The following is a 26785-nucleotide window of genomic DNA, read 5'->3' as shown; positions in this document are numbered from 1 at the left end:
GGAGAAGGCGAACGAGAACAAGGACAAAATACTAGAGATGCTGTGACCAACAATCATCTGCACGTGTGCTGTCATAGAAAAAGGTGGAGTTTACGTCGGCATCAAACTAAAGCTCAGCCTTCAGCGTCAACACATTCAACAAAGAGTGTGAATCTTTTTAGCCTCACCTACAGCCTCGGGCCAACAACTTCCAATCGGGCCTCTCGGTGTGAGTGTGTATGCGCATGTATTCGACATACCTCAACATGCACGTACAGCGTAACCGCAAACGCACATGAGGAGTCACACACCACATACCTGCACACCCACAACTATGAAGATCACAATGTAAGCTGGAAGTCTTTGATTCCAAATAAAGCAATTTTACAACAAACTATGAATTTCTATGATTTGAGGACGCCAATAGACACAGTGTTGTTCTGAAGAGTTGTCATGTATCATACAAGTGGGGTGAATGTAATGGGCACACAGGCAAGTAAAACACAACATGTGCATTGTATATACTGTATTGCTATCACTTGGCAGCACGTGGTGGCCAACAGTGTCCCGGCGCTCGCTTGTATCCCGGAAATTGATATTTCAGCATGAAATCTTGCGGCAGAACTCTGCACCCTGCACGAATGTGAAGTGGAGTTCCGCTGCATCACACCAGCTCTTGCCCAGGCCACAGGCATTAACAATACTATCACAGATGCTGGCTTTTGAACTTTGCGCTGATGGCAATCCCATTTTTTCTTTTTTGGCCCACAGGGCACAACGTCCACAATTTCCCAAAATAATTTGAAATGTGCACTCAGAACCCAGCACGCTTTCACACTTTTGCGTCAGTCCATCACAGATGAGCTTGGGCCCAGAGAAGCCAGGGGCGTTTGTATGTTGTTGAAATGGCTTTTGCTTTGCATGGAAGAGTTTTAAATCACATCTGTAGATTTAGCAACAAACAGCATTAACTGTCTTTTCTGAAGTGTCCCTGGGCCCACGGCAATAGTCATTACACAACGATGCCGGTTTTTGACACATGACAAAAAAAAAAGATAAAAAGAAAAACAACAAATTGAATGACCAAATGAGAGCTCATACCTCGAAAAATTCACCCCCCCCCCCCCAAAAAAAACACGAATTGCAGGAAAATGGCACTTAAGGTAACCTGAGAGACTGTTTCCACACTTTGGTAGTTAATGCTGTGTGGGTTTGCAAAAGCTCAATTTTGAAAATACCCGAAGTACATATACAGTAGCAACAATAAGTGTCTGTCTATGCACAGAGATCACTACAGTTACTACCTGTCTTTTCCTCATGGAAAAGGGGATATGCCTATTTAAAGGGGAAGTCGGGCCCAATTTTTCCTTTATATATATATATAGGTTCTATGCGCCCCCACTAGTTTAAATACAGTATTCTGTTTAATATTATGTTTATGGAATATAAATAAAGAAAAACAAAGGAAAAACCCACCTGTTTTTATCCATCGCAGGGACGACCATTTTGCCTTGTACTGCCACTGGCTGTCGACTGAAAATGACATCACAGCGCCTAAGGACTCAGGTAATGACCGTCACGGTTCACTTGCTGTCTGGGTTTGGTCATGTGATGCTCACAAACTGAGCCCTTGGGCACTGTGATATCAGTTTCCACATATACAACATTTATCCGAATACGGTGTTTAGTCTAATGTACTGTAAAGATTTTTTTCCAACGTAATTTCCCCTTTAAGGGCAGTGTTTATTCTTCTGAAGTGGATGATGCAAAAGGGTTGAAGCTCACTTGGTCACTTTCTGCACTAAATGTCCACACGCACAAAGACGCGCGCGCACACACACACTGCCATACATACACACTCACGTAGTTCTGAGCAAGGTCTGGGTGGTTGCGCTCGATGCCGTCGTCCAAGATGGTCACTACCACACCTTTGCCCGTGTAGCCCCGCTTCCATGCTCCCATGATATTCATGTCCGATTGGCAGTTGTGCACGTCATCATTGCAGTGCTGTAGCAGCCAAAATATGTAAAAAATGGTGTCAATGGTCAAATGCAGAAATAATCAGGCAAGTGAGGATAAGTGTATGGGACATGCCGCGGACCAAGGTTTGAATTAGGGCTGGCCAATTCATTGAAATTTAAATATTTAGTGGCTTGTCAAGATCTTAAAAACATTATAATTGATAAACGATTAACGTGCTGACCAGCACGGGGTGTTTGAAGGTTACAGATGTTGTGACAGTAGCAAACCTTACGAGCATGTAATTTTGCCCTCCCTGAGTGTGCTTAAACTCTTTCATGATACGCCAGATGGAGTTAATGTAAAATAAACACACAAGAAAAAGAATTACACACATTGTACATTTAACAAGACATGCTTCATTTTAAAAAGATCAATCGTCAGTGGTTATGTTAAGTAAATGTAAAATCTAGGGGTGCACCAATAATAACAAACCGATCTTTTCCAGTGATCTCATCTCCCTCCTCAGAGGTCTGAAAAAGTCAGCAACTGTCCTCTTTTGCTGAGATGAGTAATAGGCTTTTCATTTTTATTTGAAAGAACTGCTTCATGGGCAGTTAAAGCAACAGTTTGTATTATTTCACAGATATTGTTTAATGTTTTCCAATAAAATAAGATTGGGACTCTGAAGGTGTATGCTTTCTTGAAAAAAAAAATCGAGATCGGCAGGTCAGACTTTTTAAAAGATCAGATATCGGTGATCGGCCAGAAAATTGTGATCGCTGAACCCCCAGTAAAATTACATTGGCATGCTAACAGGAAATTAGCATCAACTTCCGGGAATAATATTCCCGCAAACAACAAATATTCACATACGTACATACAGCCGGGTAATAAAACAATACTCAAAGGCCCTAGTTGTCCCTAATCTGTGAAAAAAATGTTATATTAATTTAGCTCAATTGCAACTTTCTTCTTTGACTTTTCTCATCTCATTGTATGCGTGTAATTCATGCATACGAGGCACCACATCGGCCGTAAGAGGCCAATGCGTGCACAGCAAGAACAACCGGTAGTTAATATTATTTATCGTTTTTTTTTTTTTTATTGCTATTATTTTAGTATATTCTTACCGGTATCTTATTTTACTTAATTTATTTTAAGGATTCAAGGAATTTTGTCGTACCAACACACATCCACATATGGCAGGTAATACGATATTTGAGGTCCCAGGTTGGCCTAAAAAGCCTCAACACTTGTGAAAATAAAAATTGAACAGCAAAGTAAGATAAAACAAATAACGGTGCGGATAAAACAGAAGGAAAATGCAAGAGGCTTGAATTTCACATGATAACTACACGGCCATTTTTGCACATGTCAAAAAGAATAGCGTTTTCAAGAGTGAAGTGTTCAACGTGTAGGGATAAATGGGCATCAGGGTATGATGGTACTTTTGCGCAGTTGTGTTTTGGCAGTTGAATAGATATGTTTTTAAATCAATTCAGAATTGTATTTGTTAAATGTTATTTTAATATCAATCAAAATAATCGTGATTTTTTATTTTTTATTTTCTAGTTTGAATACTTCATGTTGAAGTCGCTCTTTCTTTCAGCATGTGGCTAAAAAGCCAAAGAAAAAGCAAAACACTCAACTGCGGTACACCGAGATGTCAAGCAATGAGATGAGAGCGAACACACATAATAGCACTTTCGAACACTGAGGTTTTGTGTGTGAGGTGTATTCAGTAGTTTTTATCATAACACATTATTTTTTAATAAACTGATAAAGCGCATATGAACCACCCTTCTCAAAGCCAGCATCAAAATGTGTATGACCCCCCCCCCCCACACCCACAAACAATACAGTTCAGAGAATTCTGTTCAAAAGCCAGAAAAATATTAAAGTATGTGGTCAAAGTATTAGCACTTATCTACACAACATTAACCATTGACAGAGCTGAGAAATACTAACGGCAGAGAAAGAGCAATGATCTGAAAGGGTGCGCAAACAACTTGCGATAAGCAGCTCAAATCTCTGCTGTCGATCTAAGCTGTCTTGTTTAAAACAGAAAAGAATACGGCATAGTTCTCTTTATTATTTCCTTCAGAATATTTGTGTACATTTCATCTGATTGTGTTTTTTGTAATATTTGAGTTTTTTCCAAATATTTTTGTAGGTTTTATCATATCTGTTTTTAGTGAGGAAGTCCACCACCATCCTAGAGCGGATGGTGTTTGACTGTTCTTATACTATGGCCCAACTTATCTTTCATTCACAAAAAACAAACAAATCCTTCAGCTCCTCTGACCCAGCACTAATCAGAGACCGAGAAACGACCTCAGCTGAACTTTGACCTACAAACCAGCTTGACGGTTGACAAAGGGAAAAAAATGTTTGGGTGACTTGACGTACTCACAATGTACCACATACTGCTCCACTTGGCGTCGTTGTAGAAGATGTTGTTGGGAAAGGTTGGGCTGCTGTGGGTGTGGCTGGACAGAGAGAGGGGCGGAGCCTGCTTGTAATCCCTCTTGATCCTCCTCTTCACCACCTGCTGCTGGATCCACTCCACCTGAAACATTCCATTAGAGTCCAAAGTCATCCAACAGCACGTTGTAAACCTCAGCTCAAGAAATGTATCTGTTCTGTAACTGTTTGCAAACCGAAAACTTTGCCAGCCAAGATAATGTTTCTCATCCAAATAATTGCAATTAATATGTTCTGGCCTCAGGATGAAGTTTTATTTAGCTTATTTTTACAGCACCAAAAAAGAAGTGAAAAAACCCAATATTTAGAAATAACAGCACATACATTAGCAGACCGTTGCGCAACGTCCTTTTCGCATATGGTACTTTATGCGTTGGGAACCTTATTGTAGTGCAGTGGGATGTGCTGGGCCGCTACTGGCAGATATTATCATTAAATGTTGTGACCTTGGAGGCCGACTGACGTAATATATAGCAGATTAGCAGTATTTATTTAAGACCTGGTCTAAGTGAAACCAAGCCATGTCTGCCATCTACTGGTCAATGTTGACATTACAACTGAAAACGACAGTTGACCCCTGCATACTCGCAATTCGTCACCCACACATATTCACTGATTTTGTTTCAGTATTTTTTATTCATTTTATTTCACTATCTAAATTTAAAAAAAAATATATATATATATATACATACATATACAGTATATATATATATATATATATATATATATATATATATATATATATATATATATATATACATCCTTTTTTATATAGAATTTTTTTTCTCTTATTGGAAATTAATAAAAGGGACCACAGAGTTTGGTCGTTGTCGCATGGGTAACACAGCCCAACATTTACCCATCCCTGGTTTACACATTGCGCGGCGTGCAACAGCATTTGTTTGTTTGTTTTGAAACTAGCCAAGCCGCTATCGAGGGTGGGCTGTCCAGACCCATTTCTTTTATGCAGAAAGGGTTTGTCTTGCCAGGCTAAATCGACCCACATACTGTACCAGATTTCATATTGCCGAGTGAAACAGGTTTCTAGGGCTAAATTTTCAATGAATTCCAGGGGTGAAATTATTGTCGCAGGGGAAAAAAGGCCATTTTCCATAACAGCGTGACCACCATATGGTTTAAAATTCAGCCAGCCTAAAATTGTATATATTTTTTAATTTAGATTTTTTTTTTTTTAAAGGAACTTTAAAAACATTTTTATTACAACTAATTTTTTTCCCTCAAAATTAGTTTACCGGTAATTAAAATCTAAAATGTCCAGTAAATGTTACTTCAGTCTAGTTTAACAGACATTTTTGCATTTCCATTATTTCCTAAAGGAAAACATGACAATACATCAAACCCAGAACGAAGCTTGACGTTTTTTTTTTTTTAATACTTTTTTCACTGTCTCCATTCACTCTCCGGAATTATGCCACGGTCGGCATCTAATGATGAAGGCGATGCAGAACTTTAGACCACAAAGAGAATCATTTCCAGGCAGCACAAGTAATTCTTCTTCCCGAACAATTTCCACGTGCATAAAAAGCTGGAGCGTTTTTCAACACGTCGATACGACTTGAGAGCGAGACTGACATAATGACTGCGGCGTGATTATCCGCTTTCATGTGCAGAAACAATTTGCCAGCTTCTCTGGAGGGTTGGGAGGCGGCGAGACGCGATAAAGCCGGCAGAAGAGGAGGCTTGAGGAGAATGAGTCCCTGGGGAGTCCAAGAAAAGAAGAGAAAAGACTCCACTGGAGTGAAAACAAATAGCTGGAGAAAGAGAATTGATTTTTATAAATAAGGGTGACTTAATAACTCAATTGGGTAGCTCTCTACAGAGGCGTTCAGGTCTCTTCTATGTGGGAAAAAATGAAGACGAGGCCACCTGGGAGAGAATAAGAGTTAAATACCGACTCAGATAGTCATTATTAGCCTAATGCTGCTATGCTGCATCTCTGCGTCTGCCTCAAAAACACAATAGTGTTCATTAAAATATGCTTGTCTACTTAAAACCACTGGTGTATGATTGCAATTTGCATACATTAGCATTTTAATTCCATCCGTGCCATAACTCCGGGGGGACAGTGAAGGCTTCGTTGCTTTATCAGCACACAGTAAAGACGAACACGACTGCCACAAACCCGATTCGACAGCACCTCACATCTATTCTTAGTAGTTTTCATTTGTGTGAATACTGTAGTGTTTGCTTATTTCGAAATGCCTCTTGAGACTTTGGCTAAGCAACATTAACTTTTATACATGCAAATAAAAGTAAAATGATTTGTTTTTGGCCAGAAATCCTTTGTGCTTATAGGCTACAATTGCTCCACCATGACGGAGTTCAGGTACCCTTGTCTAGTGGTATTATAAATGGCGGGTAAAATAAAGTATGGCACTTTGTGATGGGGACAATAACCAATTAGGCGGTCTCTGACCTTGTGGCGTTTTGATATTAGAGTTTTGTGTTTTCTGGTGAATCATCAAACACAAGTGTTCCTCAATTTAGCGTCACCCATATGTCTACTTACAAGGTTCAAATTTGGTATTAATTGGGGGGGGAAAAATCTCTCAGACGAATTTGTTTCAGAGGGAACTCTGAAAATAGCCAAAACTATTCTAAACCAAAATGTGTCCCAGTGTGCATAACATATAGCTTTTCACTAGTGGCCAACCGTCAGCAAATAGTTTTGCTTCGATTTGAAATGGTTCAAATTCGGTAGCAACTGGACAGAATCTCTGCAAAAAGCTGAACGTTGGACCCTTTTAAAAGTCCAAAATTACCCTAAAATGGGCACTTCAAAAAACTTTGTCTTCACAGACTTTGGGTCTACTCATGACCAAACCCCCCCCCCAAAAAACGTTCATGTGGCCATGTAAACCTGGCTTTGGGAACTGAATGTTCTCAAAGAAAGAAAGAAAGAAAGAAAGATTTGATTTTGATTTTGAAAAAATACATTTATTTGCCGCTCTTATTTACATTCTTTACCTAACACAAAGCTCGGCAAGAGCAATTCAATAAATAGATTAAAAAAAAATGCTTTCACATCAGAACATCACTAAAACACAGCACCTCCTCATTCACGTCGCAAAGTGCCCCGTTAACAGTCCACATGTCACAAAGAAAGAAAGAAAGAAAGAAAGAAAGAAAGAAAGAAAGAAAGAAAGAAAGAAAGAAAGAAAGAAAGAAAGAAAGAAAGAAAGAAAGAAAGAAAGAAAGAAAGAAAGAAAGAAAGAAAGAAAGAAAAAAAGAAAGAAAGAAAGAAAGAAAGAAAGAAAGAAAGAAAAAGAAAGAAAGAAAGAAAGAAAGAAAGAAAGAAAGAAAGAAAATCCTCACTGCTCATTGGTGGGGCGCAAAAGTTGGTCTGGTCACCAAACAGAAGACTCCTATGTTGCAATGTGTTGCCTCTTGACTTAAACCTTACAGGTTTTCAATGTTATGTGCCTTATGCTTGATAAATTTTTTGCCTTGTGTTGCAAGGCATAATTTGACGTACGATCGAGCTTCAGATATGCTGCCGCTTGAGCGAAGTGAAAAGGAGCATTAACAGGAATGCAGACTGCCCCTAAGTGGCTTTTTCGTTTTTTATGATTGTTTTTCAGTACCCCACTAAAATATGAGGAGCGTGTCGTATCTTTTTTACTCAGGTGCTAGTTATTTACACGGCTCTTGAACATGACATTTTTGGTACACTACACAGTTGCTTTTTTTTGTAAAGCCCTTATCTATGGCATCTAATCGTATCGGATCTAATCGTAACAGAGTTGGAAAAGGGAAACACTAACATTGTGGCACATGAATGCGACCAGATGGATGCCATTATCTTTATCTTCCTCCCAAGCACTAACAAAGTCAGTTTGGATAAACTTAAACTTTTCAAACAGTTTTGAGCTTTTAATTGACAATAGTTTTGTACTGTACAGGACATTGCTTTAAAAAAACTAATTGCATTGGGTGTTCTTAAGGGTTCCAAAAATATACTTTGATCGATGTAATGGACAATCAACTCCTACAGACGACTCTGACCCCCTAATTAGTTTGTTTAATTGTGCTTCCACTGTATTCTACTGCTGGGTCATACAGACAGGTTAACACAGGGGTGTCAAACGCACGAGATGATCTTGTAAGGTAAAAAAAAAAAAAGAAGAAGAAGAAAAAAAAAAAGAGTAATGTCGGACCAATTAATCAGACGACCAAAATCAAATATAAATTTGTAATTTCATAAGCAACCCTCAGATGAGCAATGCAACTTCTACACAGAATTTACCTGGATGTCATTATTTTACACTCAAGTGCAACCTTAAGTTACAGTTAGTTGGAAAAAACAAAAAAAATAAAAATATAGACCAACATAAACGTGCTGAATTACGACACACATTCAGCTACTGGTAACACAAACACATATGACATGGATTAACGTCCTATAACTTCATTAAATGCGCCACACAATGCATTCTGGGAACAATCTCTCTGTAAAACAGGTAGATATAACACGCCCGGAACTCCTATGGGCCAAGCTGCCTTCCATTTGAAAATGTGTTAATATATTAACAGTTGAGCCCTTCTATTTAGAGCTGGCCTGCACTTCCCTGTATAACTGACGCCAATTGTTTTTAAGTTATATACCATGATTTTAATGGTCTGGCCCACATGAAGGAAAAACATTTTCCTTCATGTGGCCCCTGAGCTAATACCAGTCCCCCTCACCCACCAAACTGCAAATTCATACCAATAATAATGGTGAATTCCAATCAATAAGAAATCATTTGTGAGGTTGCTCAATTCTGTTGCTGCTCAGAAGAGTGGCTTTGCACTTTTCAACAAAGATTTCAGCACAGTTGAATCAATTTTCTGGATGACCTACCGCAGACAAAAACCTTTCACTGTTTCCCCAAAGTATCGGATGCCAATGACACGCTTTGTTCCCCCCGATAAAAGTCGTCACTTATAGCAATGTGGATACGTCAAATTATGTCCAAATCCATACAAAAAGACAATATCGTGCTCTGCTTCTACCAGAGTATCATCACCCCTTTGTTGGCTTGCCAGAATGTGAGACACAGGTGTTGGGCACACTCCATTCTGTTTAGTTTTACTCCAGCAATGACTTTCTGCTTGGCCAGCTCGCATTCCCTCTAATTTTCTCATCTTTAATTTGTTTGGGAGCTTGTTTGTGTAGTCTCAAAGACCCCCACCCCGCACAACACCCCCCACACACATACACTTCCACCTCCTCCCACACAGACTGTACGATTGCAGGTGGTTCGCCTGGGTCAGTAACCACAGGGGAAAGTGGGGAAGAGTTCAAACCAGAGCAAATAAGGAAAAATTGATCCACTGGTGTATTCGTGATTGAGTTTTTATCATTTTACTCACAACAACCTTTTGGTTGCCTGTTATTCGTATGCAAAGATTCCTGATGAGCATTCTTTTCACGTTTGATCATCACATTTAGTTTGATTAAAATGAAATTAAAAGTAGTTTGCATTCAGTGCTTGCATTATGACAAAAGTAGGGGTGGGGGGATTCAAGTGCAGACCACGTAGTACCGCGCTTAGATGGCTTTCGATCTCGTCAACTCAAACCCTCCGAGACGCAAATGTCCTCCGGCAACAAACACCAGTCGCATTTTTTTTTTTACCCTCCACAAAGCTGAATGTGCACAGACTTTAAAAAGGGGGTGGTGCCACCAAGAGATAATGACCACAAACTGTTGGTTACAATTAATCTGATCATGCAATTAATGCATTGCAATTTAATGAAACAACATTTGATGAACATTAAACCAAAACATGCAGCCATTTAAGATCACTTTATTTCACCAATTTAAAAAAAAAGAAGCTTACTTTCAGTTATTTAGCCAGAAAACATGAATTAATTAAACATTAATGGTGGTGGTTCAAGATCCTGAAACCCCTTTCACATTGACCATCTTTTTACTGCAACACTGTCCTGTGTTTACCGTAAGACTAAACATGGCAACATATTGTAATAATGGAGGGGTGCAGAGCTGGCAGAGGCATCAACGCTGTGCTTAAAGCCTGCCGACTGCCGCACACTGCTGTGCTAGAGCCGCGTAATTTTCTCACAATTTCCTCACAAGATCTTTAGGCGACTATCTAACATGTTTGATCTATTTCATCCCATGGTAAAAAAATAAAATTTAAAAAAAGTCACTGTTTGAGTAAGCACTACTTGCGCAGTTTCCAATCAAAACACATACACCAATCAAATGATTTGAAAAAGGAAGCACCCTGCAAAGTTATCAGCGATCACATATTGAGAAGATAAATTTGTCCGTACGTGGCGTGCGCCCAGGCAAGCTTTTTGGAACCATCTCTGTGGTTTTTCTTCTTCTTCCTTTTATAGTTGTCTCGGCGTTTGATTCTCAGTTTTGCTATTCAATGTGTATTAATGAGGCACAAAATACAAATGTTGACCCACAAACCGCAATGTGAAAAGCTTATTTCAAGCCTTGCATTTATTTATAGCTACATCTATGATGTGGTATTTGTAAACACAAAAACAAACAGGCTTGGGGAGTAACGGAATACATGTACTGCCGTTACGTAATCAGATTACAAAAAATGATTAACTATTCCGTTACAGGAAAAGACATGTAATCAAATTACATTTATTAAAAATGGGGATTACTTTGAGGGAGTACAATTGCTACGATGAGATAGAGAGTGAGGGCGAGAGAGACAGAGAAAGACAGAGGGAGAGAGCGCGTGTGCGCGAGAGGAACCGTTGCTACTGGAGCTGTAGCCAATATGTCGGGGAGGTGAGGACGAACTGACTAGTCGTGTCCTCCACACACGAGCAGTTTAAAAAAAAAAAGCTTCACAGACAGAAAAAGGTTGCTGTAGGAGCGAAAGTTTGAGCTGAGAGTCCAGCGGCATGCTACGCGCTGCAGCTTTTTGCAAGCCTACAACCATAATGTGAGTTACACCTTCTAAACAAATCTTCCTCCCACCAATTCACTATTTAAACATCGTACACGACATATACACGGCTAAACTTGTGACTGGGATAAAACTTCATTTTGCAGTTGATGTCACGCATCGTCGTCATCCTCCTTGAATGACTGTCTGTCTGTCTGTCTAGACTCTCTAAACTGTAAGGTGTGGTTGCTTTCAGTGACAGTTCTAAAACAGCATATGGCCTTCAATCAATCAAGCAATCAATCAATCGCCTACATGCTTTTTACACAAGGATTTTTGCTATTTGTACTGTAGGCTGCCCAGATCCCTATCACCAGCAAATAAGCAGGGGCACTACGTGTAGAATATATATTGTGGGGATATTTATTTTTATTTTGTTTTCATGAGCATACTCGGTATTGAAGTAATGTTGGTGGGGGAGGAGGGGGGGGGGTGACCTACAGCCTGTCACATTACTCCTCAGTGCAATTCCTCAGCGTCATTAAATGAAGGTAAAAATCTATACTCATCAACACAGAAATGCTCTTTGACCTGAAAGAGGCATGTAACGTCGGTGTTAAACCCATGCCATAAAGCGACATGTTGTCAAGGTAACCAGGGGCGTACCGCTTTACAGTAAATGTGTTGCAACAAGTTGACAGCGGCACTACGCCCCATCTGACTCATTTACACACAGAGTGAGATGTCATAGCGGCGTGGCAGACTAGCCCTCGAGCTGATCCCGCAGATTAGCCAGACATCGCCCGCCTAACCACTCGACACGCCACCTTCCCCTTATTTGGCTTAATCCAGCCCTCAGCCCTCACAGCCGCCATCGCACACAATGAAAACGAACAGAGTGCCTTGAAATGAGCCACATAGCTGTGGTGATGCAGAGTTGTTACAATAATACATCACAATTATGACAGTACATGGAAATTAGAGAGCCACATCTTTGCTTTTCAACAGACAGAAAAGAGTCTTGATATTTAATCCTAGTGTATCAATATCATCACATCAGACAGCGTTAAAATCAATATGAAATATTGAACAGAGTATTGATATTCAGTTTACCTTCGAGGAACAGAAATTAACTGTACCATCAAAACATCAGCAAATTTCAGTCAAATTACAGCATGTTTTGACAACAGTATCCACATTTTCACTCCAAAGGAAATATTCCACAGAAGCTCATTAAAAAACAGCCACACTCATGATGATGATAGCATCTATGAATGCAGAGGATGTCGGGATGAGCATAAATAAAAAAAAGTTTAGCAGTCGTTGGGAACACTTCTAGTTGGTCACTGTGCATTTCAATGAAGTCGATAACTCTCTGGTTAATCAGCCTTGTACGATGTATTGTCGTTGACAAAGGCGGTGGGCACAGGAGCAGTGTGGCGTTTGGGCTCCGCCAATAATGAAGTCAGGGTATGCCGCATGACCTGCTGCAGCACTCTGAGGTTTAATTCCAAGTGAAACTTTTAAAGGATTTATGGAAGAGGTGGGGAACGAGTCAAACTTAAACACACCTATTTTAGGACTTGGGTCTTGCTTTGTTAAGATATATAGAAGACTTGACCTGAACTCTGACCTGATATTCATGAGACTCAACTTGAACTACAGTATATGGCAAGTCTTGCCTATTTACGGTTGAAAATAGATGGATAGCGTACCTTTTGTTTTGTTTAGAAACAAAAATTCTAATTTTTGGTGTAGTGCACATAAACAAAATATTTCAGATGTAGCATTTGTTTCAAAGTCTTATTATTGTTAATACTGTACCTTATTTCGTTTATCTGACAGTTGTGGTAGTCTTTCGACTTTTCCCAATCTGCCACAACAGCAAAGAAATGCCAAAAAAGAAGAAGTTAGTTGCATACAAAGTACCCACGGTACAGCAATATTTTTTTTTACTGTACTATATTTTTAGCCAATGTTTTGATTTTTAATATGTGTGTATTTTCCATGTAATATTTGTACATTTTTGTCAGATGTTTATTTGATATTTTTTTCTATTTTTAAAAATAGGCTATTGTTTTTTCTTGACTGTCTTTTTTCGTATTTTTTAATCTAATTAGTCTTTTGTCTAAATTTTGTATTATAATTCTAACATTTCAGTTTTTCTGATACGTTTGTCTAAATATTTGTCAGTTTTTAATACTCGTATTTTATGTCTAATATTTTATTTCTAAAATAGGATTTTCCCCCCCAATATATAGTATTTTCTAATGTTTGGATATTTATGTTATTTGTGTTTTCAACTGTATTTTTAAATCTTATATTTAATTTTTTTGTCAAATATTTCAAATCATTTTCTAATATTTTGTGCATTTTTAGTTTGTATTAGTCTTTTTGTCTGATATTAGTTTTTTTTTCTATATGTATATATTTTGTTGTTAATACTTTAGCACTGGACAACTCACTTTACCAGTCAATAATATTGACATTGATACTTAACAGATTTGTGTGCAATCTTTACGATAGATAAACATAATAATGGATTAATCGATTGTCATTTAATCAAGTCTTGGGACTAAAAGGGGAGCACAAGGGAGCAGCAGAGCCTTCAGGCTCAAATAAGTTTGCCACCTAAAGATGAAGTAAGCTGCTACAGAACGTTTTGCAACAACTCCGTCCCCACCACAGCAAAAGTCTCATCAACATCAATACAACACAGGCGTGAAAAGAGTATTTTGAGATCAATCCGAAAGACAACGTACTTACCTTGGGCTCCATGGAGATGAAACTGTGGCGACCACGACTGGACAAAGTGGACCTCTTAATGGTACGACTATGAAAGAAGTGGTAGTGGTCTTTCAAATCCCCAATCTGTAAAAGCACAAAACGACAGTTAAAACAACACAAAAACGGCTGTCCTGGAGAAATGCAGAAATGAAGAACCAAGGTTGTTTGGGGGGAGCAAATAAGTCATAGAAACATAACCTACAAACATGGACATGCTTGCACATCCACATGCACACACATCGGTACACGTATCAGTATGTGAACGACAGGGTCTATATGCAATAACATAATTAGACTTTTTATCTGTTTTCTTCTATTTGACGGAGGCGATTGTCTTAAGTAGATGATACGGTTCGCTGATTAGTCTATTATTTGGGGATGAAGACTATTGGTATGTGTGGAAATATGAAAAGAAGACCAAAAAGTTGTATGCTTGCTTTCTTTCTTTTATTTATTCCAGACACATCAAGAACCACATGGGGAAAAAAGAAGCTACACATACAGTCGTGATCAAAAGTTTACACACACTTGTAAAGAACATAATGTCATGGCTCACCTGAACTTCCAGTTATTTCTACAACTCAGATTTTTGTCTGATAGAGTAATTGGAACAGATATTAGTCACAAAAAAGATTCATGAATTTTTGTTCTTTTATGACTTTATTCGGGTTTAACAGAAAAAGTGAGCAAATCTGTTGGGTCAAAAATATACATATACAGCAATGCAAATTTTTGGTTACATATCTCTTGGCCATGTTCACTTTAATTAGGTGCTTTAATAGCCATCCACAAGCTTCTGGTAATCTTCTGCTTGAATCTTTGACCACTCCTCGACAGAATTGGTGCAGTTCAGTTAAATTTGTCTGCTTGCTGACAGGGCCCTTCTTTAGCATTGTCCAAATGTTCTCAATGGGGTTTAATAAATCAGGACTTTGGGAAGGCCATTCTAAAGCCTTAATTCTAGCTTAATTTAGCCATTTCATTACCGCTTTTGATGTGTGTTTGGCTCATTGTGCTGCTGGAACACCCAACAGTGCCCAAAACCCAAACTTTGAGGTGATGATTTTTGAAAGAAAAACAAAAAAAAGGGAAGTTAATCCTCCTTTATTATCCCATTTATCCTGTGTAAAGCACCAGTTCTACGGGCAGTAAAACAGCCCCGCAGCATAATTACGAGCACCACCGTGCTTGACGGTAGGCATGGTGTTCTTGGGGTTAAGGCCTCAACTTTTCTCCTCCAAACTTTTTGCTGGGCATTGTGGCGGGCAAACAGCTCATTTTTTTGTTTTGTCTGACCACAGAACTTTCCTCCAGAAGGTCTTATCTTTGTCCATATGATCAGCAGCAATTTTCAGTCGAGCCCTAAGGTGCTGCTTTTGGAGCACAAGCTTCTTTCTCGCACGGCAGCCTCCCAGTCCATGGTGATGCTAAAACACGCTTGACTGTGGACACTGACAGCAGCTGTATTCCAGCAGCTTCTAATTCATGGCAAATCTGCATTTGGTGGTTCTTGGTTGAGTCAATGATTTGTGTTCTCAGATCCGTTTTGATACCATTGAGCTTCTTTGACTGTCCATTATAGCATTTGTGGGCATTGGTATACAAAAAGCAATATTCAATGGCCTCAGAGAAGTTGCAGTCACTGAAAATCACACACAAGAAGTTAAGAGGCAATGGTATGAAGCTCATTTCATTGGCAAACTTTTTAAGTCACCAAATTTGCTAATTCATGTTGCTGTATGTATAAATATTTGACCCAACAGATCTGCTCACTTTTTCTGTTAAACCTGAATAAAGTCATAAAAGAAAGAAAATTCATGAATCTTTTTTGTGACAAATTATCTGTTCCAATTACTCTATCAGAGAAAAATCTGAGTTGTAGAAATAACTGGAAGCTCAGGAGAGCCGTGACATTATGTTATTTACAGTAATCTCTGGACTATAAGACGCTACTTTTTTCACTTGCATTCAACCCTGCCCCTAATACAAAGGTGCGGGCGGGTTATCCATCAGATCACAAGGGGGCGCACTATAAAGGAATCGCAAGAGCGTCAGGCAGAGCAAAACAAACCAAGTGAGCCCAAATACGGTAAGAGAGACAGAATGAGAGCGAGACAATTTGCGCCCTCATTATGGAAAAGAAAGTAGCGGGAACCCGGTGCGGTAACATTAAAACACCTGCGGTTTACAGTCGAGTGTGGCTTATATGTGTAACAAACTTGAGTAGTCCCCAAATTTAGCTAGCACGGCTTATAGTCTGGTGCGCCTTATAGTCCAGAAATTACTGTACAAGTGTATGTAAACTTTTGATCACGACTGTATCAATTAATACACCTCCTACACACACGTCCTTTTCACCGTACCTGAAAAGCGGTACGAAGAAGTACAACTTGCTGATTCCTATTTCCTACAATTCGAGCATTCATTGATTACCAATAATAATAATGATGATGATCCTTATTCTTGTGAGTCTTGTAAATGAATGCTACAAACAACATGTTTTGTTTTAAACATAAATACACACACACACTCCAAGTACCATAATATTTATTTGTGCTAACTAACAGTTAGTGTACCCCGTATTTACATCCCTGACTATACTTATTGAAAATACTCAGTTTCCTAAACAGACTCATACTTGGACAATGAACAACATTTGAACTAATCTCTAACAACAATAATACTAAACAGTGACAGGGAGTAGGGGGATGTGAAGTGGAGGCCAGCTACTCGCAAGGTGATTCGTTTTAATAATTGATAAAGACCACACAATCCCTCACATGATCAGAGTGTCATGGCTGCCAAGGCTCCCGTAGTGTGTCACTGATCCGAGGCCAGCCCCACACCACACAGTCCATTAGATCAACTTTCGGCTGGTACACCACACGGGTTTTTGAATTAACTATGACAAAGCTGCAACAACATTTATGCATTATGATGGGGTGGTAACATCTCATGCAAATGAGCCACTGCTCACCTTACCTACCACTTCTACAGGGCCAACGTGGAATATGACAGAAAATTAAATGGTAAATGTAAATGGCTTTTTGCTCTCACCATGCAACGTTAATGACACTAGGTTTTTTTTTTCCTGAAAAGTGATGGTTTTGAACATTGTGCACGAGGATTCTGCAGAATGCCAGTGATATGTATATAAAAATGAGGAACCGTATCTATGTATCATTGAGTCAAAAACGTAACATAATATTAATCGGAAATCTTCACTGATTGGTATATTTACGGGGTCTGATTCTGTGACATACGGTATATGCTAGCTTCCTTTTTTCCCCAAAATAAATCATCTGTAAATCCTTATTTTTAATGTTGTAAAAGGATATTAAAAGTCATACATGGTTTGGGGTATCTTAACAATTTAATCTAATAAGGCCAATACCAAAAAAACAAAGGTTATTAGGGGCTTCTATTATTGGCAAAATTTAAATTTTAGATAAAAAATAAAAACAGCCTTTAACAAAGGTTTAATGCAGTTTGACTTTGAAACATGTGATTAAGGTCAAACTTCATCTTGATGCACACTTCAGGAATTTAGTGTCCCTAAACTAAAAAAAACAGTAGGTCTTATTCAAATTCTCTAATAATAGCTTCAAGTTGAAGCCATTTTGAGCTGTTTTCTCTCAAAGTGTTTCTGTACTGAGCCACAGAGGCCAAGCCTGACTCTTTGCTTACTTGGAAGTTGGAACCATGTCACAACTATCTCCACTGGGAAGTCAATCACGTGCTGTCGTGCTGATACTGGATTATGCGTCACTTTGATCATAATCCTGTAATTGCAAAAAGGGCTCTTTTTGGTTTTACCACCCGCTGGGTATATTTAAATGAGGCTTTCAGAGTAGGAGCAACAAGTCGGGGATTTGCCTGAACTAGTGCGCTGCCACTTTAAATACATATTTGCCTTTACATGCAACTGTATGTCAATTTTTAATGAACATACAATACTGTGACAGTCATAGCTACACTGTCTACTGGGGTTTGGCGATTCGAGAAAAAAATAATCATGATTATCTTAGATTGATATTGAAATCATGATCACGATTAATAAAAACAATTATTCATTGACTTCAAAACTTAGTATTTATTCAATCACCAAAATGAATAACTAGGTGTGTAAGAAAAAACGGTTTCAACCAGAAAATCTAATTTTCATTTAAAGGATGCTGGTGCATCGAACCAAACTGAATCATATCATTCCACTATGAAATTGAGATACGTATTGAATCGTCTTTTATTGGAGAGCTATATCTTAGGAGAAAATGGCATTGCATCATATACCCTGTCCAATATCTAATAAGCGAAGTGCGCATCTCGACTGCATGGTGCATTATGGGTAGTGGCGTGGTGCGTTGTGGGTAGGCTAAACTACCATACAGTCATTGAAAATGAATTAGATCCAATGGAATGAGCTCTGAATTCTAACGTTTCAACCGCTGGAAAGTTTCTGTTTTTTATTTAATGTATTTTAAAGACTTTGGGGGTTGATTTACAAGCTTAAAGGTGTACAGTTACGCAAAGACTGTCACCACTCTAATCTCTGCCATTCAAATGACGGTTAGTTGGTAGTCGTGTTTTTTTTCCACGCATGCGCAAACGTAATGCGCACTTGGCTTATTGAATCGTAATCGCCTTGAATCAAACCATTCTACTTTAAAATTACATGGATGACGTAATAAAGGCAGGAAATTGTCAGGTGAGTTCAATAAACTGAGTCTATGCAGTGTGCATGCATTCTGAAACAGTAAGAATTTGTGAGTGTGAGGATTGACTTAAGACGCCTTACACCTTGGACGCTTCTGAGGTTACCAGTGTTTGTGACATTTTTGTTTGGTGGAGGGTTTTCTAATGTGAAATTCAGTATGCGCCTTGGCTCAATAAAGATTGGGAAACACTGCTCTATTGGACCCAGGTGCCAGGAGTGCATGAAGAACAGGCACGACAAACCACCAAATCGAATTGTCAAGAGTAGTTGGAAAACAAACACTTAGCATGGTTTCCTCCGGCTGCAAGCAGATCCTGTCCATGGACACCCCCACACCCACTATTCCCCAAGACCCCCATCCATCTCCAAGCACTTCAAAAACAACACTTTGAAGAGACATTGTGCCTGTCAGCTGATTTAGACTCCATTTGAGCCACTAATGTTTGGGAAGAGGGTTCCACGTATAAGAGGATCACCCAGAATTTCCCAACAAGGTGCTCACTCTCTAGATGCCAACCCCTTTCATCCATCAATCATCCCTTATTCTTTAACTGCCAGATCATTGTGTGCTGCCTCACCCTTACAGTTCTGTCATGGAGGCCATATGGTCTTCCTTTCACCATTTCCCATCCAGACCCCACAAGCACCACCGCATCACTCACATCTTGCTTCCCGGCACAACTTCAAGGTCTATTCTTCAAGACCTCCGTTCAGTGAGCATCACAGGTTAACTCTTGACCCCCAGGTGTTAATCCATACACATCCATCATCCATGGACCACGCAATGAGCAATTCCCAATTTTGCTACAGCTCTTTTATACTTTTAAACTAGTGCCAAAGGCAGAATATTTACGGGATGACTTTGTCCCCCGTCTCCCATTCCAAGTTAGTTTCTACTGAACACCGACGTGAAAAATGTGTGGCAAATTCTCTATAAATGTTTTTATAGAGAAAATCTGGGGGGCTTTTTCTGTACAAAATACAGCTTTATTTATTTCTGAAGAAAATCATTCTGGAATTTACATGCAAAACAATACTCAAAATTATAGAAAAAATATTTTTAGGTTGCAAAATGTAAATGTCCTAAAAATGACAGAATTGTGAAAAAAATAGTTGCTTTCATTAGATTGCATTTTTTTCTGAAAAAAACCTACAAGTAAAAAAACTATTACCAAAAGATAGTTTAAAAAAAATGTATTATTTAAAAAAAAACGTCATTCTCAAAAAAAGTAGCATAAAGCTCATGTATGATTACAACTTTGTTCATGAAAAAAATGCTCAAAAATATTTGTACAAAAGTATGACATTTTATCTCAAACAAATGTTTCTCATGAAATTACGACATCTCTTTTTTGTGTGTTGCACTCCTTGATGCTACATTCCACACTGCAAACAGGTAGAACATTGGCTGACAACATAACTTGGCTGACAACCTCGATTGATACGTCTTAAGTCGTGATCCATTAGCGCCACTCCAACCTTGGAGGATTCCATGGGGGTGGAGGTCAAAATACAACTTAGAGTTAGACACCCCCAGCCCACATACACCAGGAAGTGAAGTAAAATGGTCAACTATGAGGTGTCGATGTCCAATGAACACAACATATTGACATGGAAATGAGGGCGAATGGATTAGGGGTGGCGGTACACTCCACAGGGGAATTCCTATGGTGAGCTGGATGAATGAGGGTATGGGTGAGTGAGTGGTGGTGTTGGGGCGGGGAGGTGAGGTGGGGGCTCTACACGTTTAGTTCCCGTCAAAGAGAGGGGGATAAACGAGGCCATTAAGGCTCTTCTCTCTGGGGAGTGTAGTGGGTGGGCGGGCCGGGCAAAGGCGGGGATAGAGGAAGAGCGGAGGCAATGAGTGGTGGGTTCAATAGCTGTTGACTAGGCTACCACACAACAACCTGTCAGAATGCCCCCCACCCTCCTCATGCCGGCAAGTGCGGGCTTGAACTATATTTTGGTGTGAGGAGTATGTGTGAGGTCCACGCTGGAAGGGGTGTATATCTTTACCCCCACCCCCCACAAAAGGCTCTTTAACTGTGTCCAAACACCCCCCCCCCCCCACACACACACACACACACACACCACCCCAACACCACCACTGTCGATGCCAAGATCTTGTTTATGGATGTATGCCTCATTGTGGTCTTTACTGACAATAGTCAACATGGAGGAAATGCACTGCAGGTCTCTTTCCAAATTAACCTTGAAAAGTGTGAACGTGACCATCTTGTTGGAAATAATGACCCACTTTGAAATGAGAGCAAATTGTTCATTTTAGGCCAGCCCAAGCAAATTGAAGAAAGCCACGTTTAAGACTTTGATGACATTTTGAAGCTACTTTGTCCTATTTAAGAAAGCAAATGTCGTCATGTTGCAAATAACTCACTAAGCCCATAACAGAGGCGAGCAAAATAATCAATATCTCTATCATTGGGTATCAGTTGTTCACATGTTGAAAATATTGAGGAAACATGGAGTGCAATGCTTGGATGTAACCAGTCTAAACTAGTTTGCTGTCTAAACAAGTAATTGCAAGGTCAGCTGTGGGATAATGAAATAGGTCCAGTCAACAACACAATATGGCATGACTTGACCTTGCAGCAATACTACAAAATTATAATTTGTAATTTGACAAAATACAAACATCAACGAGTGGCAGATCCTCAGAAGGTGTGTACTCATAAGTCAAGGTACCACTGTATTCTTATAAGATTGATGTTTTTTAACAACTTTTTATCTTGGAAAAAAGCTCAATGGTAAATGTGGAGCTGCCTTTGCTTGGATGTAGCTCAACCACGGACCTACAGTACAATGGATTCACACCTACTCACCGTAGCGAGAAGGGAAGCCACCATCTTGCGTTGCCACTAGCAAAGCTTGACTAAGTCAGTTGATTTCACCACAGTGTTTTGCAAAAAAAAGCCACCATGTGTGGCGTACAGTTGTACCAGTAAGCGCTACATATACATTACATTGGCAAACAGTGAAGTTCGTTGTTCGAGAGGCTCTCGTTACTCCATACAGGGATCCGGGTGTAATTCACGCAATGACAACAGTGCTTTCAGCAAAAAAACAACAAAAGTTTGTCAGTAACAGTGGCAATGCAAGATGGCTACCCTCTAGCTCCATCTACAAGAGGCCAACTGTGAGTCCATCACTTGTCCGACCATGCCATCGCTTGGATGGAGCTAAACTGTTTATGTTCTTCTTCTTCATCTGAATTTTTTTTATCAGTGACTCTACAGTGTCTCTGCAGGTCACAGTGAGGTAGTGCACTCATTTTACCTGCAAATCAACAATTGAGATTGCTTATTGACAATTCCGAGCTTACATCACAGGACAAAATGGCAGTCTTACTCGGTGAAATTACGTTCCCCGCTCAATGAAAAGCAGTGGGCTTTGGAATCTTGTAATTTGATTCGTGACGATTATTTGATTTCAAAGCGTGGTTATTTGAACAGGCAATAGCAATACAATCCGCCATTTGTTTTCACTGTATAAAGAAAGCATTTGCATTGCGTTATATTGGGGAAATATCAGAATTGCCCGGATGTTCGGAATGGTTCTCTCCTTTTCTATCTTGACACCTGTGGGATAATAGCCCACTTTTAAGAATAAAATGTGTTGGGGGGGGGGGGTGTTCCTCCGAAGTGCCCCATGAAGCTTTAGTCGATAGGCGTCTCACCGGTGTGTGAAAAGAGCCAAGCACATGAGAATTCTCCCGGCCCTGGGAGGCTGAAGCACCTGTTGTGCGGTCCGGCTCTGTCCCACCACGCGCTTAAGCGAACTTTTCGTCGGTTCAAACAACATTTGGACTAGTTTTGGTTTGGGGTCTTGCCTCCGTCACACTTTGGCAACTTGGTACGACCGAAGCAAAGGAGAGGAATGTCGCCTACCTGTCCCATGTTTCTGTAGCCGTACTTCTCCGCTATCCGCTCGGCCACCGCGGCCCCGCCGGCTATCCTGACCGCCCAGTGGTTGGTGTAAATCCGAGCGTGGCAAGGCGACGGCGGCGTGAGGAAGCCGAAGCTGAGCGCCAGGACGCACAGCAGACGGACCATCTTCCCCCCGCTAACTTTTCTTTTCTCCTCCTCCTCCTCTTCTTTTTCTTTCACCCCCCCAAAAAAACAACTAACTTCGGTCGAGCGCGGATCTCATGGACGACTGAAGCGGGAGAAGGACCGAGAGTAGTGGTGGTCGTGGGAAGTTCCCCTTTCACCTCAAAGCTCTTATAATGTCCACATGGGAGAGTTGGAAGTTTACTCCTGGGGCAACGGTAGTAGATTGAGGCTCCTCCGAAGCGGTTGGCTCCACGAGCACTCCCCGGAGATAAGTGTCCACACCGCGGCTCCTCGATAACGACTAACTAGCTGGAGCAGCCTGGTCGGCGGAGCACCAGACTGGAGCAGAGAGTCCAAGCCAAGTGGTGGTGGGGGTTATCCTACCGCTGCGCCGCCGGGTCCTAAAGAGAGTTGAATTAAATGCCGACACATCAACAGAGTAGCGAGGGGCTGTGGTGTCCTGGATGGTATAAGGGAGCCACTTGGAAGGTCTTTATCATTACCCAAAAAAAGCCGCAGTTTTTAAAAAAAAAAAAAAATTAAATAAGAAACCACCACATTCGAAGAACAACCTATAAGAGACAGAAGGCGTGAACGGTTACCTCCTGAAGAGGTATTCTGGGGAAAACGGCCAGAAACAAACATAGGACAGACTGAGGTCGCAATTAATATGTAATGTGAACGATTATGCACAAAAAAATGGATTTCACAACAACAAAAAAATCTGAATTGAGCATTAAGACCAGCAGTACACAGCAAATTGTTTTGTGTTAAATTGAGTAAAAAATCTAGTGTTAATTATTTCGAGTTAGTGGGTGTTAATATTTGAACACTCACAGTGAAGAAAAAGCTCTATGGGTGGTGTTATTTCAGCGAGTCAAACTAATTGACTCCAGGCTGAGTTACCTTAAGCATCCGGACTCTTTTCTCCTGCAAGGCAGCTACGTTTTTCCCTTGGATTTTAAAGACAGCTCTGGGTCTGGACTATTCGGTTTTATAAGGCAAGCATGAAATGATACATTTCTTGAATTATTTTGTTCATGAGTTAACGTAGAAAAAGCGTGTGAGACATAAAACAAAAAAAAATCCGTATTTTCATGAATAGTGTAATTTAAATTCATTATTTTTCTGTAAAACTAAAAATGAAGTGGACATTTTGCCGTACCGACAATTCGTATTTACCATGAGTCGTACGGGAACTAGGCCTACAAGAATTTTTTTTGCAGCAACAAACATGTACTATCTCGTGGCGTACTTGTTGGTGTTGTGCCCCCCAAGTGCTAGGTACTAGGTTTGAGTCATACTTTCTCCATTTGGGTTGGGAAAAAAAACTTGTCAAGAAGTAACACTAAAACTGTGAGAAATTAACGCCAAAAAAATGAAAGGAAATAACACTTTAAAGTGTAAAAAGTTCACTTTTGTGTCAAATAACACTATGGATGTTGTAATTTCACTCTCCCAATGAGGTACCTTTTTAACACTTTTGGAAGTGTAAATCTAACTCGGAACTGGTAAAAACTATATAAACTCAGGGAAAGTGTTAAATTTAACACTAGGGGAGTTAAATTTACACTTACGATTTGACTGTGTATCAACCTAGCCATATTTTCAATGGAGACGGGTCTGGACTTCTGGCAAACCTTTTACTTAAGAAGCCATGCTGTTGTAATACGTGCAGAATGTGGCTTGGCATTGTTTGGCTGAAATAAGCAGAGACGTCCCTGAAAAAGATGTTGCTTTGGCAGCGTAATAATCCAAAATCTGGATGGATTTATTGGGAGCCAACATACCCTCATATCATAGACGCTGGTTTTTATTTATTTATTTATTTTTACTTTGCACTTATGGCAATCCTGATGGTCATTTACCTATTTGACCTAGTGGACACAACAACCAAAAACAATTAAACATGTGGACTCGTCAGGCCGCATTTCAATTTTTCACTTTGCATCAGCCCAGGTAGTGTTTGGGCCCAGAGAAGCCGTGTTCCTGAGCCCACGTGGTAATATCCTCATAATGCCAGTTAATGCAGATTGCCTCAGGCATCTAAGGTCACAGACATTCAATGTTAGTTTTTGGCCTTGCCACTTACATGCAGACATTACTCCAGATTTTTTGAATCTTTTGATAAAATTATTGACCGCAGATGATAAGATCCCCAAATTACTCCAATTGTAAATTGAGAAATGTTGCTGTTAAACTGCTGGACTATATGCTCATGCAGTTCTTCACAAAGTGGTGAACATCACCTCACCCTTACTTGTCAACAACTGTGCCTTTCAGAGATGCTCCTTTTATACAGAGTCATGACCATCTACCTGTTTCCAATGAAACTGTTCACCTGTGGAATGTTCCAAACACGTGTTTTTTGTTTAGTATTTCTCAACTTTCCCAGTCTTTTATTGCCCCTTTTTTTTTGTCTCAGCATTCCAAATGAGGAAATATTTGCCGAAAAAACGTGAATCAGTTTGAACATGAAATATTTTGTCTTTGTAGAGTATTCAATTGAATGAAAACTGAAAGGATTTGCAAATTATTGTATTCTGTTTTGTACGTTTTACACAACATCCCAACACCATTGTAATTGCAGTTTGTACCACACCCATTTTGATACCTTTGCACAAAACCCAAAAACAAACTTCTCTAGTACTTTCCATCTTTTATTAACTTGCATAGGGCTTGTACAGAAAAGAAAAACAAAGAGTTTTCATAAGCCACAGCTTTGCTAATGTTTTGAACTAACGGTAAACAAATAAATAAATAAACCAAAATTAACAAATAGACAACTGAAAGAAAAAACACTATACCTTTATGTGTATTTTTTTATTAAAAAACAATTTTTAGGCTAGCACAAGACATAACACTTTCCTATAAATAAACAGTTTTGTTACTCTCCATTAAAAAAAAAAAAACGTATTTAGTCATCTACGTAACGAGCCCCTATTTTGACCATGAAATAAAACAAACACAGGTCAACCAATAAATTATGTTCATTGAAAACGAAATTGTCCAAAGCTGTGAATGTATGTTTATTCACCCTGTGATTAGCTGGGAACCAGTCCTGGGTTTACCTTGACTTTCACCCAAATCCAAAGGGGGATAAACTCCAGATCACTGATCACCCATGACCCTAATGATAAGTGATAGGAAATATATAGATATAAAATAAATATAAGTGATAGACAAGTGATAGAAAATGGCTGGACGGATTGTTGCAAAGTCACTTGTTGCTAGGCCAAGTTCATGGGGCTCATGCATAACTGCCCCATAAGATAAAAGAAAAAGGCTTATGCCAGACATGCACACTTGGAATGACAACCTAGAGGCCTCTAGAATCGAAGCCAGACAGTGAGTGGGAGAGCAGTGGGAGAGTATTGGGGCAGTGGGTGGAAATTGACCCCCACGGTCTTCGTGAAATGCGTGTAGCACGCACCACTCATAACACTACAGTACCGTATCGGAAAGAAAGGAAAAACAGAGCCACCTGCTGGATGTGATTGGGCACCACAAGTGCAACTCTTGCTAAGTCAGTCTGTCAGCCAGTTCCTTGTTATTTAGTCAGTCTGTTTAGTTTTTTTGTTACATGGGGTCTGATTTAATAAGATTACAAATAGCGGGTGCTAAATTGTGTGTACTCTCACTCTACAGTACCCAATTTACACCTGTTGACAACACATGTAAAAAAAAAAAGAGGTGGAAAATTCCATATATCATTTCTCTGATGGTTTCACCGTATGTAAAATTTGGCTGAGCATTGTAAGTGTAAAACTGAAGTTTAAAGAGATGGAATTGGAAGTGTTAGTGGAAGACAAACAAACATATTACTGCACTACAAATTTAGGTGCACAATTAAGTTTGTGCCTGATTGTGCATGCACAAACCTTAAGTAAATCACTCTTTGGTTA

The 26785-nt window shown here is 39.6% G+C and overlaps 1 protein-coding gene across 3 annotated transcripts in view; it reads right to left on the bottom strand.

Annotated features, from left to right (window-relative positions):
* Positions 1 to 23267, bottom strand: part of pcsk5b (proprotein convertase subtilisin/kexin type 5b) — an 81753-nt gene extending 58486 nt beyond the window's left edge. The window contains exons 1-4 of one of the 3 annotated variants that reach the window (XM_077561467.1): positions 22716 to 23267; positions 14076 to 14180; positions 4355 to 4510; positions 1843 to 1986 (exon numbers count right to left, since the gene is read on the bottom strand). In XM_077561467.1, the coding sequence (XP_077417593.1) occupies positions 1843 to 1986; positions 4355 to 4510; positions 14076 to 14180; positions 22716 to 22880 (570 nt within the window). In that variant the 5' untranslated portion in view covers positions 22881 to 23267. The remainder of the gene's footprint in view (positions 1 to 1842; positions 1987 to 4354; positions 4511 to 14075; positions 14181 to 22715) is intronic. The other 2 variants (XM_077561466.1, XM_077561464.1) reach the window with 2 other exon arrangements.
* Positions 23268 to 26785: the final 3518 nt, after the last annotated feature.

This window comes from Vanacampus margaritifer, chromosome 3, assembly GCF_051991255.1.
Source record: "Vanacampus margaritifer isolate UIUO_Vmar chromosome 3, RoL_Vmar_1.0, whole genome shotgun sequence".
Taxonomy (NCBI): domain Eukaryota; kingdom Metazoa; phylum Chordata; class Actinopteri; order Syngnathiformes; family Syngnathidae; genus Vanacampus; species Vanacampus margaritifer.
This window is presented reverse-complemented; position numbering and strand designations above follow the sequence as displayed.